This window comes from Phaseolus vulgaris, chromosome 4 (genome assembly GCF_051622355.1).
Source record: "Phaseolus vulgaris cultivar YP4 chromosome 4, ASM5162235v1, whole genome shotgun sequence".
NCBI classification, from domain to species: domain Eukaryota; kingdom Viridiplantae; phylum Streptophyta; class Magnoliopsida; order Fabales; family Fabaceae; genus Phaseolus; species Phaseolus vulgaris.
The window spans coordinates 6,676,735-6,693,785 of record NC_143501.1 but is presented as its reverse complement, the minus strand read 5'-3'; the positions used below and the strand labels follow the sequence as shown (position 1 = coordinate 6,693,785).

The window sequence follows — 17,051 nt, the reverse complement described above, 5'->3', positions numbered from 1 at the left end:
CAATAGAGCAAATACAATAATAAGTATAAATACATTTATTTTAATGAATTAAATATTCAATTTCTTTACTACCATGATGTACATCTTAATTTTTGCTCAATTAGTTCTTTATGATTGCAGTAACTTATCTTCGTAAATTCCTTTAATATTATTACTTTTTTTTTAATTCTTGATCATTATATTAAAAATATGTAAAGATAATATCAACATTTGCTTTTATAATTTTTGTTGTTCCTGGTAGAAATATAAGTTTTTCTTTTTTATAATTTTGAAACCCACAATTAAATTATGTTTAACCATGATATTAATATTAACAATTTACACATTTAAACTAGATTATACTGTGAATTGTTAAAATTGAGAGTAATATTTTCTATATGTATAAATTTTTTTTGAAGTAAATATTTGTTGGAAATCTCTTATTTTTTAAAGAATATCTCTTCCTTTAAAAAAAAACTCACAAATTGACTATTGGAAGTAGGATATTTATGGATATGTGTCTTAAGATTTATTTTTTCTTATATATTTTTATCTTGTGGTTCTTTTTCAAGTTGAGTAGATCACCATCATACCCTAATGAATCAAATTAATATTGTGGTCGTTTCATAAAGTGTTAAAAAGAATATTGGATAAATAAAAAATATCTGTAAACATATATTAATTTATAATTTTAATTTTAGAATATTACGTGGAATATATATATATATATATATATAGAGAGAGAGAGAGAGAGAGAGAGATAGAGAGAGAGAGAGAGATAAAAATTAAAATAAAATAGAGTATAAGGAAAATGTAAAAATTAAAGATTTATTATACTTGAGAGACGTACTTAGTCTATACTACATTATCACATTTTATATATAATTACCATTTAATTTAATTAATATCGTAATTTATTATTGCTATTAAAGAAAACTTAGGTTAATGAATATTACAAATAAGAGTAATATTTTTTACTTATTAGTTATAAAAATAAGCGGAATCAACTCATCATTTTGTAAGAAAGTGAAAGTGAACGTTGAATTAATCTAGTTTATAATCATATATAATAAAAAAAATTCCATCACAATTGTTAATTTTCTCACCATCGTCTCAATTAATTCTTATTTTTTTAATATCTCTTACATAGAATAAATTATGTTAAAGTATTTATTTATGTAATTTATTAATTATAATATTTAATAACCACTCTTAGATTATTTTTTAAAAATGTTAAAAAAACGCGAACACAAGCCTACCTTTACTAGTAATATATAAAGAGCTTTCGGCAGATTTTCTGAGCATCCCTCGCAGGGAATCCATCAATGAGTTATTAATGAATGCTTTATAGGCTATTCCAAATTTAATAACCTCAAAAAAAAAATTCAATTTAGAATTTATTCGTATCGATAAATTACTGTGTTCTTAAAATTTTTTTATAAATAAATATAATTTATCTATATATCATTCTTTTTAATATTTAATTTAATTTTTTCATATTTTTTTGTATTTTTTTTAATAATATTTTTTTATCTAATGACAGATGATTTTTGTTATTTGAGGTGTTAACATAACTTAGATGTCAAGTTGAATAGTGATACCTAACATAATTATATATATATATATTAAAATATATATTTTTCTTTTCAATTTTGTGCTTGAGTCAATATTGGTGAAGATTAATGATAATTTAAAATAAGTTACTAATTATCTCTTAATAAATCAAATTTGAAAGAATTATTTTCCCATATGATGGAAGGAATTCTATGATTGAAATGGTTGAAGTGTTAGATATTTTATGTTCATGTTGACTAATTTAATTTCATTTTACATTACATGTTATGTTTTTATTTGTATAAAAATTAATTATATTTGTATTAAATTATATACTTTATATATATATATATATATGTATATTTAGATATTTCTATTCTAAAAAATACTGTATTTCATATTTATGGATGGCGAATAAACTTATATATGTGCGAGTAATATTCAAACCCATATTGATGTTCACACATATGCATTAATATAGATAATATTTCACTTTTTAAATTAGATAAGAAATAAGAGATAAAAAGACTAAGATAAGTATTTAAAAATTTGTCTTCTACTGTCCGCATGTCCATTCTCATTATAAATTATTAAAATATTTTTATTTTTTAATATTTTAGTTTAAAATTTATATAATTAATTAAAAATTTAGATTGAAGTATTTGCCAGACAAGAACAACAAATCCAAAATCCTATGGTAAAATTTGCCATTGAACAAGTTGCAGAAAATATGCAGAGCTTCTGATATTGTTTTAAATACTTGTGATGAACTTACGAGTGATGCATTAAATGCTCTATCCTCTTCGTTTCCTTCTATTTAGTAAATTGGATTTGGTAATTTTAATTTTTTTCACCTTTACTATTTATCCAATTGACCCTTTTTCCTTTTTTTTAAATCAAAGTCAACATAATCACTTGTCATTTTAGGTTGCAATTTTAGGAAGGACGATAGGTTAGAATTTGAGTATATTTTCTATTTTGGAAAAACTATCATTTTTTCTTTATTATTTTACTACACCATTTTTTACCTTAGACAACGCCTAAAAAGCGTTTCCTAAAGTAGAAAAAGCGTTGCCTTAACTTTAGGCAATGCTTTGGCAACGCTTTTTCAGACGTGGAATATGCAGTCGTGGGCTTAGGTTTAGTCAACGCTTTTTTGTAGTCGTTGTCTTATACTGATAGAATATGCAACGTTTTTCAGAAAAAAGTTTAGGCAACGCTTTTTCTCATAATGTTTAAACAACGCATTTTTAGTGTTGCCTATTGTTTAGGCAACATTTTTTTAAATGTTGTCAATTGTAAAGGCAACGCTTATTTACATGTTCTCAGTCTTTTTAAGCAAAACTTATTTACATGTTGTTTGTCTTTTAGGCAACACATTTTCAATGTTGCATATTGATAGAATAGGCAACGCATTTTCAGTGTTGCATGTTGATAAAATGGGCAACGGTTTTAGGCAACACTTATTTACTTGTCTGTCTTTTTAAACAATATTTGTGTACATGTTGTAAGTATTTTTGGACAACACTTTTTTAACGTGAAAAATTATGAAATACATATTAATTTATAAAATTACGCAATATGCAACATTTTCAAACTACTTTAAAATGTAATTTCATTGTATATCCCCCTATTTCAAATCTGAGTTTTGTTGCTTAAACACGAATTTCACAATTGCTTCTAAACCCTCAACCTTTTGAGTTAGGGAGTTCACTTCAATAGCATACCCTTTATGGATAGCGACAATTTCTTGATTCCTGGAGCTCTTACTTTAATAATATTTTAGGCATCATAAGGGATATGAGCTTGCTGAAGTAGGTCTCCACCTCTGTTACACCTCTACCTCTGTTACGCTCCTCATCAAATTTTCTATTTCTCAACTTATTCCTCCACATTGCCAACATTATAAACTTTTATATTTCCCTACTTACCATCCAACACAGTTCTATAAAACCAAATCAATTACACAGTTTCATAAAACCAAATCAGTTATTCTTACAAATACAAAAATTAGGCACGATTCATTGAAATTTCTAAAGACACAATTCAATTTACACACAATTAAAAACTGATAAAAATGCTTATATAATAAAATAATATCTGCTAAAAACATAAATAGATTACTTACCTCAAGCCCTTGTCACTGAGGCCATCTAGCTCCAAAACTCCCACTACCTGAAACATGACAACAATACAGAATGTGAAATCACATACCACAACTCATTACGGAGCAAAGTGCAGGAAAATGGAATAGAAATTACAAGAGAACCCTAACCTTGTTTTTGAGAAGAACCGTAGAAGAACAAAATCAAAGGAAAAACAAATTGTAGATGAAGGAGCCACAACAACGGAGCATGAGCATGGGTACGCGTAAATTGGAAGAAGAACCACGAGCAAGAGTAAGCATTTTTCATATTTCAAAGGTTTGAGGTATTTTCAGATTTCAAAGGTTTTGAAGTATTTGAACAGGGTTGGGAACGTAGGGTTTATGAGACATTTGGGAAAGTTAGGAACGTGGGGTGGGATTTCTGAAATTAAGTTGGGAAAAATGCTGCTAATAATTTTTATTTTTTTTAAATATGTTTAAAAGTTTTGGAAGTAAGGGTGTGGAAATTAGTGATAAAAGAAAGTTTTGGAATCTCTATAAAAAATTTGGAATTAGTGTGTGGAAATTAGTGATAAATGAATATTATATGAAATATTAAAATTAACATTTGATAAATATAGTTAAAATATTATTTAAAGCAACTACAGGTTAAAAAATATGTTTTAAAATATTATTTGAAATACCTACATTTTGAAAAATGTTGCTTAAAGTATTTCGTAATATTTTAATGTTAGTCTACATTTTAGAATTGTTACTTAAAATGAATAGGCAACATTTTTTCCAACTATTTTGAGTAAGTGATAAATAAATATTACTAAATGGGCAACAATAAAAAAACCGTTGTCTATATTTGTTTTAAAATATTGATAGATGTACAACACAAAATTGATACACTAACTTGACATTGCTTTTGTGTACTCTTTCGTTCATTGGACTTGAAGCATTGTTTCATGGAGTAGTCCTCTGTGACATCCATCAAGTTATCACAGTGTTATCTTATGTGGTTCCGTGGAAGGTTAATATTGTATTGGTTTTTATATTGAGTGTTTTTTTGTTTGTTCTTTTGCCTGAGTTATGCTAAAAGTTTTGAAGACCCAATAGTTTTTGTGATTTTGTAAAAACCATGGATGAAATGTCTAAAACAAGATTAATGAAAATTCAATTTGAAACATGTTAACACCTATATATGGACAAGTTTGAATTTTGAACATGGAGGCCTATCATATTGTCAAAAGATTTGTACAATGAGGCAACACCGTAGGAAAGTGCTTTAATGATGATTAAAAATACCAGACGAAGACGGTTCAGGAATCGTCTTTATTTTGGGTGTCCTTATAAATCAACAGTTTATAACAAAGGTTCCTAAATCGTCATTACAAAAAATTATAACAACACGTATAAACAATCGTTGTTATAAATTACTTTTGTGTATCCTTTTATTGCTTTTTTGAAGACGGTTCTAGGAGAACCATCGTTATAAATTGCTTCTCATAGTGAATTGGTGCAGTTTCTTTGTTTTATTGAAGACAATTTCAGTCTAAACCGTCATTAAAAATGTATTTTTTTAAAAATATTGTTGGATTATTTTATATATATTGTACTCATGTGTAAAATATCAAATTTTCAAAACAATAATGCATATTATATCATAATTTAAATATGGAAAACTACACACAATAAATTAAGTACATATTACATTCTACAAAATGTTCTACAATATATGAAAAAGTTATATTTTTTTCTAATCATTCATCTATCCTAAGGTGTTATACATGATTACAAAATATTTTGACCATGTTGTCTTTACATACTCCAATGCTTCCGAATCTAGCGGTTGTGGGTCATTGAAAAACTACATTTTGATTTTTTTTCTTTTTAATTAGTGCATGAATAATAAATCCCAAATTTTAAAGTGTTTTTGTATTCAGGTATTACCTGATCCCAACCTTTATAATTCTAGCTCGTACAATAGTCGACATCCACTGCATAACATAATAATCACACTCATAATTTCCAGATTGTCTATTGCACTGCAAGTTAAAATAAATGTTATTAAATGAATGAATGAGACACATTAAAGTGAGTGAACAAATATACTTTAAATACCTTAAGGTGCATCCAAGTGAGTTTTGTAGCATTTGCACTTCCCCTCCCACTTAACATGTTATATCCAGAATAAACACTGAAATATTCATGTTAGAACACATAACATTATATAATGTTTAAGTAATAATAAATGTTAAATGAAATTGTCGTACCTATCTATAATGTGTTTAAAATAGTTAGAGTTTCTTATGCAAGGAGCAAAACCATGTAGCGGTATGATCATGAACATATATGATCAATAGTTGTCAATGATGCCTATACAACAAATCAGTTAATTTCTCTTATTTCAATAATTTAGTATTACTTATTTAATAAATATGGACTTACTCATGGATATGCGAAGCAAAATAAATTCGTTTTCCTCAATTCTTTAAGACAATGGTGATGTATGTTTGTGTTTCTGACTTCTTGCTTCCAAGTGATTGAATGAGTTGAGGGTCTAAAAACTTGTATGTATCTTGTTTCCCTTCATTGAAGCATAATTAACAAATATACCTAAATTTCAATAAGTTATTACTAATATATATAATAAATCCAAAGTATAAAGATTTTAATAATTGAACTTACATGATCCATAATTGCATAACTGTTATGTTAATCTTCTGATTTCTGGATTCAAGGTCCAACAAATCAGGCAAGTGAAAGTACAACGGTACATCATTATGCCTTCCAAAAACATTGGCATCCCATGGAACCTCTACGACAGTTGTATCTAAAGTGGTAGCAACTTCCACCAATGCTACCACAGGATCATCAATGGAATTTTTTTTTCTTCTTTTGCAGAGGCAGTTATGTCTTAGGTTTCTGCTACTCATCAACAAACAAAAAAAATAATTAAATTAGTTAGAATATAATATATTTGATATATAATCCTATTAGTGCAAAGATATACTGTAGAGTCTCATATAGGTCTAACGAGATGTCTAGGCCAGGCAATGAAAGTATGTAATGCCTCTCCTACAATAGTCACCTCTGATGTCAGCACATGAACTCACCATAAAGGATCTTCTCCACCGTGACCTTTATCAAATTAGAAGGAAGAAGAACATTGTGTAACATTGTGACCCCTTTATAACATTTACCTAGGGCTACAAATCGGGTGAAAGAATCATAATCAAAATATAACTTATATCGGCTAGTTGAGCCAAAGTCATCCCCCAATAGACCAACCGCCGAACAAGTCCCTTTAGTGTTGACTCTCTTAATAGGAGGCGAGACATCTTGTACCATAGTAGGTGGTTGTTGAGAGAGTCGTAATAAACTTCAGATAAATAAATTTCAGATTGAACAAAGTATAAATAAACTTCAGATTGAACAAAGTAAAAACAATTACATACCAGAATATCTTGCCAAATCATGTTTTTCTTGTGCTCGGTGACATAATCCCAAGAATAAGTTAAGATAGAGATCCTTTCACGAGCAACTACTCCGAGATAACTACTAAAATTATTTGCATTTAGCCTAGTGGCCACACCAGTGTTGACATCAATAGGCAATGATATTTTTTTACCTTTATTTATCTTCATACACATAATCTTTAATCTAGTAGTTCCTTTACTAGTTCTTGAAAGAGAAACTTCATCATTTGCCATGTTCTTGTAAACAAATATGATAAGCATCAAGAATATGAAATATAATAAAAATTATATATTGTAAAACTAAACCTGAAACACATGCACAAACAAATATATATTCTTTAGTCATGATCATTTCGAGTTGCATGTACAACATTAGCAACATCCTCGTACTCTTTATTAATCGTCGTTCTTGTAAGTCATTTAATCTCACAAATGTCATTGCTTGGTTCTTCATCTTCTAGGTCATTATGTTGCTTTTTTCCATGTAGTACAAAAAAATCAGTGTTCAAATGTAGGATCTTAGATATAGAAAACTTGGGAAGCTTTATATGCCATTATGAAGGGTTCGTTATGATAACCTATCTTTCGAAAGTCAACCAAAGTCATTCTTGATTCATCAACTTTGACACCAGTCTTATTGTCAACCCACTTGCATTTGAAAACAGGTACATAAACTTGGTATAATTAACTTCCCAAATCTCTATTATGACACCATAATAAGGCATTGATCCCACAACATGATTTTGATCTTTTGAAGTTGAAAACTGCATGGACTCTGCCTCCAAAGTGACTCCACTATTTTGCAATGTACTCCTATCATCTTGAGACTTTGTGTAAAACAACCATTTACTTCATAGTCAGAACAACATAACACATCAAACTTTAGACCATTTGCAAGCCATGTTAATGTTTCAGATGTTGATGGATCATTCATGATTTGTTGCTTAAACCATGACATGAAAGTTTTGTTATGCTCAATTAACACCCATTTTTCTGATTTCCTTGGATTCTTATATTTGACAATGTCTTTGTGTGTATCTAAGTATGGTAACACCTCATCAGTGTTATTCAGGATATACAAATATGCTTACAGAACCTCTTCTCTAGATTTGCTTATGACATGTACACCTTTTGAAGATTTACTTATCAATTTACGAGAGTGCCAACATTTTTCAGGAACTCCTATAGATTTGGCTTTTGACAAGTACTCATAACAAAACTCAATATATTCTTTTTAAATGTATCTTTCAATAATGGAAGCTTCCGGACGACATTGATTTTTCACATATCCCTTCAAAGTCTTCATGTATCGTTCAACTAGATACATTCATCACATATAAACTTACCCACGCAATCTGATTTCTCTTACAAGATGAACAACTAAATGTACCATGATATCAAAAATGGATTTTTGAAAAAATATTTTAAGTTGACACAAGACTACAATAACTTCTTCTTCAAGTTCATCCAACTTCTAAGAGTCAATCTGTTTACTACATATCGAATTGAAAAATGAACATAGTCGAGTGATTGTATGCCTAACATTTTTTGATAAGATTCCACGAATAGCAACCAGTAGTAATTGTTGCATTAGAACGTGACAATCAAGACTCTTAACATTTGAAGAGTAGCCTTGTGATACCTTAATACCTTTAAGACATTCACAAAAACTTGTTTTCTCTTTCTTCGACAAAGTGTAACACATTGCAGGCAAGTATGTACGTTTACCAACTTCTCGAGGTGTCAATTCCTTTTGTATATTCATCTCAATCAAATTTAGACATACATTCACACCATCCTTTGTTTTGCCTTTAATGTTCAGAAGTGCTCCTATTAAACTGTCACACACATTATTTTCTACGTGCATCACATCTATACAGTGTCTGACATCTAACTTACACCAATATGGAAGATAAAAAAAGATTGATCTCTTCTTCCATATTTTAATCACAATTTTCTTTTTCTTCATTTTTCCAAAAGTCACATTAACATTTTTATCTTTCATAAATTTCAAGGCCACTTAAGGGAGTGGGACAAGTGTCATGTTCTTGGTATCCGTTGAAAGCTTTTTTAATCTACGATACATGTAGTACTTCGTTAGAAATCTACGATGCCCAAGATACACGATCTTTCTTTCGTGTTTTAACTGCTCATATGATGTCTTCTCTTTACATATTGGACATGCTTTATGACCTTTCACACTATAACCTGACAAGTTTCCATATGCAGGGAAGTCATTGATAATACAAAATAACATTGCATGCAATTGAAAAGATTCATTTGTAAACGCGTCAAACACATTAACCCCTTCATTCCAGAATAATTTCAAATCTTCAATCAATGGATTAAGATAAACATCTATGCCATTTCTAGGTTGTTTTGGACCAGAGATCATCATAGATAACATCATGTATTTGCGTTTCATACATAAAGTAGGAGGTAAGTTGTAAATCACTAACAAAACAGGACATGAAATTATTACTACTTAAATTTCCAAAAGGATTCATTCCATCAGTAGCCAATACAAGTCTTAAGTTTCTTGATTCTTTTGCAAATTCAGGAAATTCTTTACTACTTAAATTTCCAAAAGGATTCATTACATCAATAGCCAATACAATTCTTAAGTTTCTTGATTCTTTTCCAAATTTATGAATTTCTTTATCAATCTTCTTCAATTGCAAAAAATCAGTTGGATGACGAAGTAGTCCATTACATTTTCTATTATCTGCATGTCACCTAAGGTTTTTAGCGTCATCTGCATTTGCAAACAAATGCTTAAGCCTTCGAATTATTGGAAGATACCAAATGACCTTAGCAAGAGGACATTCCTTGTGAGTTCATCATTATATTCTTTTTTACCAACTTTAACTTTATGTGACAAACCACACCTGGGACATCTTCTTAAATTACCATACTCATTTCTGTATAAAATACAATCATTAGGACATGAATGTATTTTTTTATATTCCATTCCCATCGGATAAAGAATCTTTTTTGCCTCAAATCTCGATTGGGTAATGTATTTCCTTCTAGAAGCTTATCACCTTTTTAAACCTTAGTGACAGAAGCTTTGAGACAATTTTATATAAACAACCAACTAAAGAGATAAGCCTAAAATCACAAGATGTTATCAATATAAGAAATGGACAAGGACCAAAGCATTTAAAGTTCTTCTTATTAGTCTTTGCAAAAGATGAGGGCCAAGCCCAAAGCCCAAGCCCAAGAAAGCCCAAGTCCAAACCATGAGGAGCAAGGCCAAACATTAAATAAAAGAGCATCATTTGAATTAATTTTGTATAGGGGTGTGTGAATATTAAATAAAAAGTGTGAATAGTTAGGGGGGTGTAGACGCATTTTAGGAGGTGCTGAAAATAGGAAGTGGATCACACTTACTTCATGACTAGGTGGCACCAATTTGCATTTGAATTTAGAGGGAACTTTGAGTTTCATTTGTGTTTCATTTCAGCCCTCTTCTATTATAAATAGAGAGGTTGGTCTCTTGTAAACTCAGATTTGGATAATTGATATAGAGAAACTCTACTCATTTTGAGAGAGCCTTTTGTGAGATTTTGATCTCCTTAGCATAGTCTCATCTTGTGAGCTTTTGGAGAGCTTCAAGTGGCGGCTTCCTTCACTCATCTTGGGACTCCATCACCAAGTGACGTGATCATTCTCCTAATCCATTCCAGTCGGCTCTTCAACCATCTAAGTTCCATTTCTTTCATCTCCTTGCTGTTTTCATTCTTAATCTAGAGTTCTTCATCTTTTTCACCGATTATTTTGTGTTCTATGTGTTGTCTTAAGATTTTGTTCGGTTCATCTTATTCATTTGGTGTTTTCAATTGGTGCAACTTGTTCTAGATTCAATTCTGTCCAGTTTGATATATTACATGTAGCAATTGTGTTTCTATTTGCGTTCTTGTTTTGTTCTTGTTTTCCTTTCAATTCCGCCAAGTGTTTGTGATAAGGACATGACATTCATGATGTATATGAGTTTGGCTCTTCATTTGGATGGCATTGTCCTCCATTGATTTGTCCTTAAGCCTCCTTAAAGTGTTGTTTCTTGTCAAGTGTCTATCCAACTCATATCATGTGGTATCTAGAGCTATGGTTGTGTGCAAAAAAAATTTTTGAGTTGCTGGACACTTTGATTCTGCTTTTGTGATTAGTGATTCTGTTTTTGTGTTTTTTGAGTATTTCTTGCTGTTTTAATTGTTGTTAATTCATTGTGGTTGAGTCATTTTAATTTTTGAATCCATACATGTTTTGTCAAGTCATGTTTCTCCTAATATGTCAACAATTCTTTGTAGTACTTTTCTTGTAATTTTAGTTGCTTGATTTTGTTTTTCTTAATTGAGTACAGTTTTTGTGTTTCTATTTTTGATCCTTTGATGCATTTTCTTTTTAGTTTTGAGTTCATGCTTGTGTATTAGATCTATACAAGTTCTTAAACATCAATTCTATTGTGTCTTTTGAAGTTTCTCAATTCTGTTTTTCATTCCAGTATAGGTTCCTCTATTTTTCATAAAAACGTGTTGACTATTTGGTTTATCAAAATTTCTGTGCTTACTGGAAAATTATGAACTTCTGGATTTAAGTACTTTGAAGTGACACAAAAGAGTGAAAAAAATAAGTACATCAAAATTCAATATACAAAAAAAATGATAAATGAAATACGTACAGTGTGTAAAATTCTGACGCTGGAAAACGGTGATTTGGCACTAATTTTCGGAAATTTATTACAATTAATTGGCTTACTTTTTTGAGAGATTCCAATGCCAAATTTTAGATAACATCTTGAATTTCCAGTGGTTAAAATTTCACATTCCAGTTCGCTTTCTACAGTTACAGTTAAATCTTTAAAGTCACGCACAGTTTTAACAAAAAAAATTCCAGTAGCATTGTTTTTGTTTTCTTCATCTATTCTAGTACTATTCTTTAGGACTCCTTTGTGTGCTATCCTTTCATTGTGTGCCTTACTTTTCTTGCTTGTCTTTTAATTCATCTTCTTTTCCAGTTTTGTCGTATATTGCATTCTGTTTGGTTTAGCTTTTCTTGCTTATACTTTTTCTTGCTTGTCTTCTTTGTTTCTCTAGTTTTTGTGGTGATTTGTTCCTTGATTAAGTGTGGTTTGCTTTGACATATTTCACTTGAAGCTCATCCAATCCACAAGAGAGGCTTGGTAAAGGACAGAAAATTATTTTCTTGGAGTGTTTTGAGTGCCTTCTTTTGGCCTTTTCCAGCAAGCTACATTTTTCTTTATTTTGCTAACAAGTTTCCTTAATTGTTTGTTTCTGTTTTTGTGCCTTTTATTATCATGGATAATTTTTCTAGCAGCGAATCTTTTAAGCCTCACTCACCTCAAGAGGCAGCTGTCATTGAAAATTTTAAAAATGTAGACAATCAAATGCACAATATCTTGAGATGATGAGACAAATGGAGGCAAGGCTTCAAATCTTAGAAGTAAAACACATGGAGAAAAGATTGTCAAAACTTGAATTGAAGAACGAAAGATCTTCACATTCCATTCATGGAAGACATCATTCTCCTAGGCATTCTTCCAAATATTTTTCCAATGCTCACGGCCAACATCATCATGGGCATGTTTTAAAGAGTTCCAACACCTATGGGAGCTTTGAAAAAAAGGAAGAATGGAAAATACATAAACGTGAAGATAGACGCCAACATGTGATATTGCCTTATTTTCAAAGTGTTAAAGTACCTAGCTTTAGTGGTAATAGTGATCCTAATGTGTATTTAGATTGGGAGGCTAAATGTGAACAAATTTTTAAAGCCTATGGGGTCTATGAAGACCAAAAGGTGAAAATAGCCTCTTTAGAATTTTTAGATTTTGCCAAGAAATGGTGGCATAGCATTGTAATGGACATTGGATATAACAAGAGACATTAAGGAGACTTAAGGTCATCTCAATGGAGGATAATGCCATCCAAGAGAGAAGCCAAACTCATTGAACAATGAGTGTCATGTCCTTATCACAAACACTTGGCGGAATTGAAAGAAAACAAGAACAAAACAGAATGCTGAAAACAGAATTGGACTCAAGGAAGCTTAAGGAATCATCAATGGAGACATAGCCGTCCAAATGATGTTACAAACTCAAATAAGAGTGTTATCTCCTTGTGAACATCCATGGAACAAGATTACAAATCAAAACTGAACCAAGAACACAAAGCACCGAACAGAAACTTAAGAAACAACGTATGAACACAAAATTAAACGGTGAAAAGATGAAGAACACTTAAGAACTCCAGGCTACCGATTGAAAACAAAAATGGAGATGAAAGGAAGGAGACTTAGGTGATTGATGATCAGCTGGAATGGGAATTGGAGTTGCTCACGCCACTTGGTGATGGAGTCCCAAGATGAGTGAAGGAAGCCGCCACTTGAAGCTCTCCAAAAGCTCACAAGATGAGACTAAGCAAGGAGATCCAAATCTCACACAAATCTCTCTCCAAATGAGTAGAGTTTCTCTATATCAATTATCCAATTCTGAATTTACAAGAGCCCAACCTCTCTATTTATAATAGAAGAGGGCTGAAATGAAACACAAATGAAACTCAAAGTTCCCTTTAAATTCAAATGCAAATTGGTGCCACCTAGCCATGAAGTAAGTGTGATCCACTTCCTATTTTCAGCACCTCCTAAAATGCGTCTACACCCCCCTAACTATTCACACTTTTTATTTAATATTCACACCCCTATACAAAATTAATTCAAATGATGCTCTTTTATTTAATGTTTGGCCTTGCCCCTCATGGTTTGGACTTGGGCTTGAGCCTCATCTTTTGCAAAGACTAATAAGAAGAACTTTAAATGCTTTGGCCCTTGTCCATTTCTTCTGTTGATAACATCTTTTTGATTCTCATCAATTATCGACCTTGGGTAACAAACAAATGAACAACACATTAGACCCCGTAGGCCATCTACCTCTAACCGCAAACTTGTTTACTACCGAGAGCATGTCCTCTTTTAAGAACTCCCAACGGAATTTAATAAAATTGAAGTTAAAGCTATCAGGACCAGGACTCTTAGAATTATCACAACTCCAAACGGTTGATTTAACTTCCTCTTCAGAAAAACTCCTACCAACATATTATTGTCTTCATCTGAAATTGAATTAAAGCTAACATCCAGTCTCACAAGAATCCCTTCAGATTTGTCAAATCTAGCTTTGAAAAAATCTCTAACTTTGTCCTTAACCACCTCCTTATCCTCACACCACTGACCATTATCAAAAACCCCGTTTAGCACATTCCTATCCCTCCTCTATTTAATAACTGATTGGAAGAACCTAGTACTGAGGTTTCCCTATTTCATCAACTTTTGATGAGCTTTCTGGTGCAAAATCGCTTCTTTTATGAAAAAGTTTTTGTTTTGTTATGCTAGTAAAAACCCCCTCTTCTCACAACCTTGCTCGTCTAACTCACTCTCATCGTCACGTGTATCCAACTCTTGAATTTTCTTTTACAAATATTTCCCAATCTGATTGACATTTCCAAAAATATCTTTATTCCAGATCTTTAAGTCTACTTTTAGTTTTTTCAGTTTTTCTAATCGCTCCACCTGCACACTCTTTTGTCACATTTTTTTAAATATTTCTCAGCTATTATAATATGTTGGCTTCTACAAAGTCCAAAGAATTTTAGAAGTTCATCATTAAGTAACAATAACATCACTAATATTTTTTTATGATTTTCAACATGTTGAGAAGCCTTCATAGTGTGCACAAATCTCAATGATATTGTGGTTCAAATCAACTTCATAACAATCACCAATGTTTAATCATATCTCCTTAAGAGAAAATCCTTAAATATTTGAAAGTTGGCAAAGTTTTGTTCTATAAGGATTGCACCGTAGTCACAAGGATATGCATGATATTACCATTACATAACAAAAGTTTATCCTTTCTCTTCACAACAAAATTTTTATGCATGGTCAATGTCCATCTCTAGAACAATCCAAGCCTAAACCGTAAACAGATGATAAGAAATTACTAAAAGATTGAATTAATCTCTAAGATAACCATACCCTTAGATTTTTAACTAATTGCTAACATATTTATCCATCATCTTGTTTATCTTTCACATCACCACCAGAACATATATGTATATATCAAGACTAATAATGAAAGTAAGTAGTTTATGAATAGATATAACACCAAATTGAATAAATTCCATTGATAAGTTAACATTAACTTACATATCTCAATGTTTTTCAAAGCTCTAGAACATGTAAGTTAATTTTAACTTCAGTCTTTCTGTTTTCTTTTCCTGGAAGCTCATTAAAATTGCTCAGTTTCCATCAAAGACTTTATTTAATCAACGGGGTAAAATTGCAGTGGGGAATTGGTAGTGGGCATGGTGATTGGACTGTTTAGTAGTTACTGGATTTTGGTGCACTTAGTGGTGGTGACGATGGACTTGGACTCTGAGTAGGTGGAGCCAATGGACTTGAAGGTGTTGGCGATGCACTTGGAACATGGGGAGATGGTGCCAATGGACTTGGAGATGGTGGTGAAAGACTTATAGGTGGTTGCACTGGACTTGGAGATGGTGGTGATGGCCTTTTAGGTGGTTGCACTGGACTTGGAGATGGTGGTGATGGCCTTCTAGGTGGTTGCACTGGACTTGGAGATGGTGGTGATGGACTTTTAGGTGGTTGCACTGGACTTGGAGATGGTGGTGATGGACTTCTAGGTGGTTGCACTGGACTTATAGGTGGTTGCACTGGACTTGGTGTATAGGGAGGTAGAAGTGGACTAGGAGTTGGTTGCACTGGAGTTTTGGGTGGTAGAGGTGGGCTTGGTGGAGGAATTGGGGTGGGAGGATGGAAAGGGTTTGGAGGTAGGAATGGAATTGGAGGTAGGAAAGGAAATGGAGGTAGGAAGGGGATTGGAGGTAGAAATGGGAATGGAGGTAGGGATGGGAATGGAGGTAGGAATGGGAGGGGAGGGAAAAAAGTATCTACTTCTGATTTTTCATCTGAAAGAGATGGGTTGGAAACACTTAGCTTTTTGTTGCAAAAGCTTGGTTTTTTCTTAGGCTTGAATGAGAAAAACCCAGCTGAGAAGATGCGTTCTCCTTCTTTTGTTGTAATGAAACTCACTGAAGAAGAGGTGGAAAGTACAGGCACATCACAGTGTGGCTCACTGCTACTAATGAGTTTGAAAGTGCATCCATTGATTATCTTTGCATGTCTCCTCACTTTGAATGGTAATTTCACTTTGAATTCACCATATTTATCTGTCTCCACTTCTTCCTTGAAACTTGGTGTTGAATGTTCAACTTTGCATTCTACACCTACTTTGGCACCTACTCATGACAAAACAAAACATCAGTCAAAACCACAAACACCTTAAGGGGGATATGATATGATATTTAAAGTTGAACAGTGTCATCAGGGGATCAAAATGAACCTGAAATGAAGTGGGTTTTGGGGGTGAAATCATGTTCAGAACATATGTCACAGATGACAATGCCTCCAACCACAACATCAGAAGAAAACTTGTTGTCTTCAACCTCTGAAACACTACCAGATATGAGACTGAACAACAAAATTGCAAGAAACCAACCCATTGTTATAAGGTTGGTGTTTGTGATTATAGGGGTTAAGGGTGATGCTATATATAATGGGGCTCTCATTCTATCAAACACAGTAATTAATTGTTATTATGTGAATTAACTTCAAACAACAAAGTCAATGCTCTCATTTAAAGAAATAAATTATTTAGTTTTTCCATTTTTCTTATTTTTTCTTCAAAAGAAGACTGAAATGTCTGTCAAATTCTTGTTAAAGTTTACACTAAGCTGGTAAGTTTAAGAAGTTAACTTGTTATCGTATATTAATTGTAAATCATTATTACATTAACAATAAATTAGTTAATGAAAATACTTGTTAACGCGTTGTTTTTAAGAAAGTCGTGTTAT

General features: G+C 31.6%; 1 protein-coding gene across 1 annotated transcript; it reads right to left on the bottom strand.

Annotated features, from left to right (window-relative positions):
* Nucleotides 1–15,278: 15,278 nt before the first annotated feature.
* LOC137836385 (uncharacterized) lies at nucleotides 15,279–16,715 on the bottom strand. The gene is made up of 2 exons (XM_068645114.2): nucleotides 16,541–16,715; nucleotides 15,279–16,436 (listed from the first exon to the last, which is right to left on the bottom strand). The coding sequence occupies exons 1-2, from the start codon at nucleotides 16,698–16,700 to the stop codon at nucleotides 15,499–15,501; spliced, it is 1,098 nt and encodes a 365-aa protein (XP_068501215.1). The 5' UTR covers nucleotides 16,701–16,715; the 3' UTR covers nucleotides 15,279–15,498.
* Nucleotides 16,716–17,051: the final 336 nt, after the last annotated feature.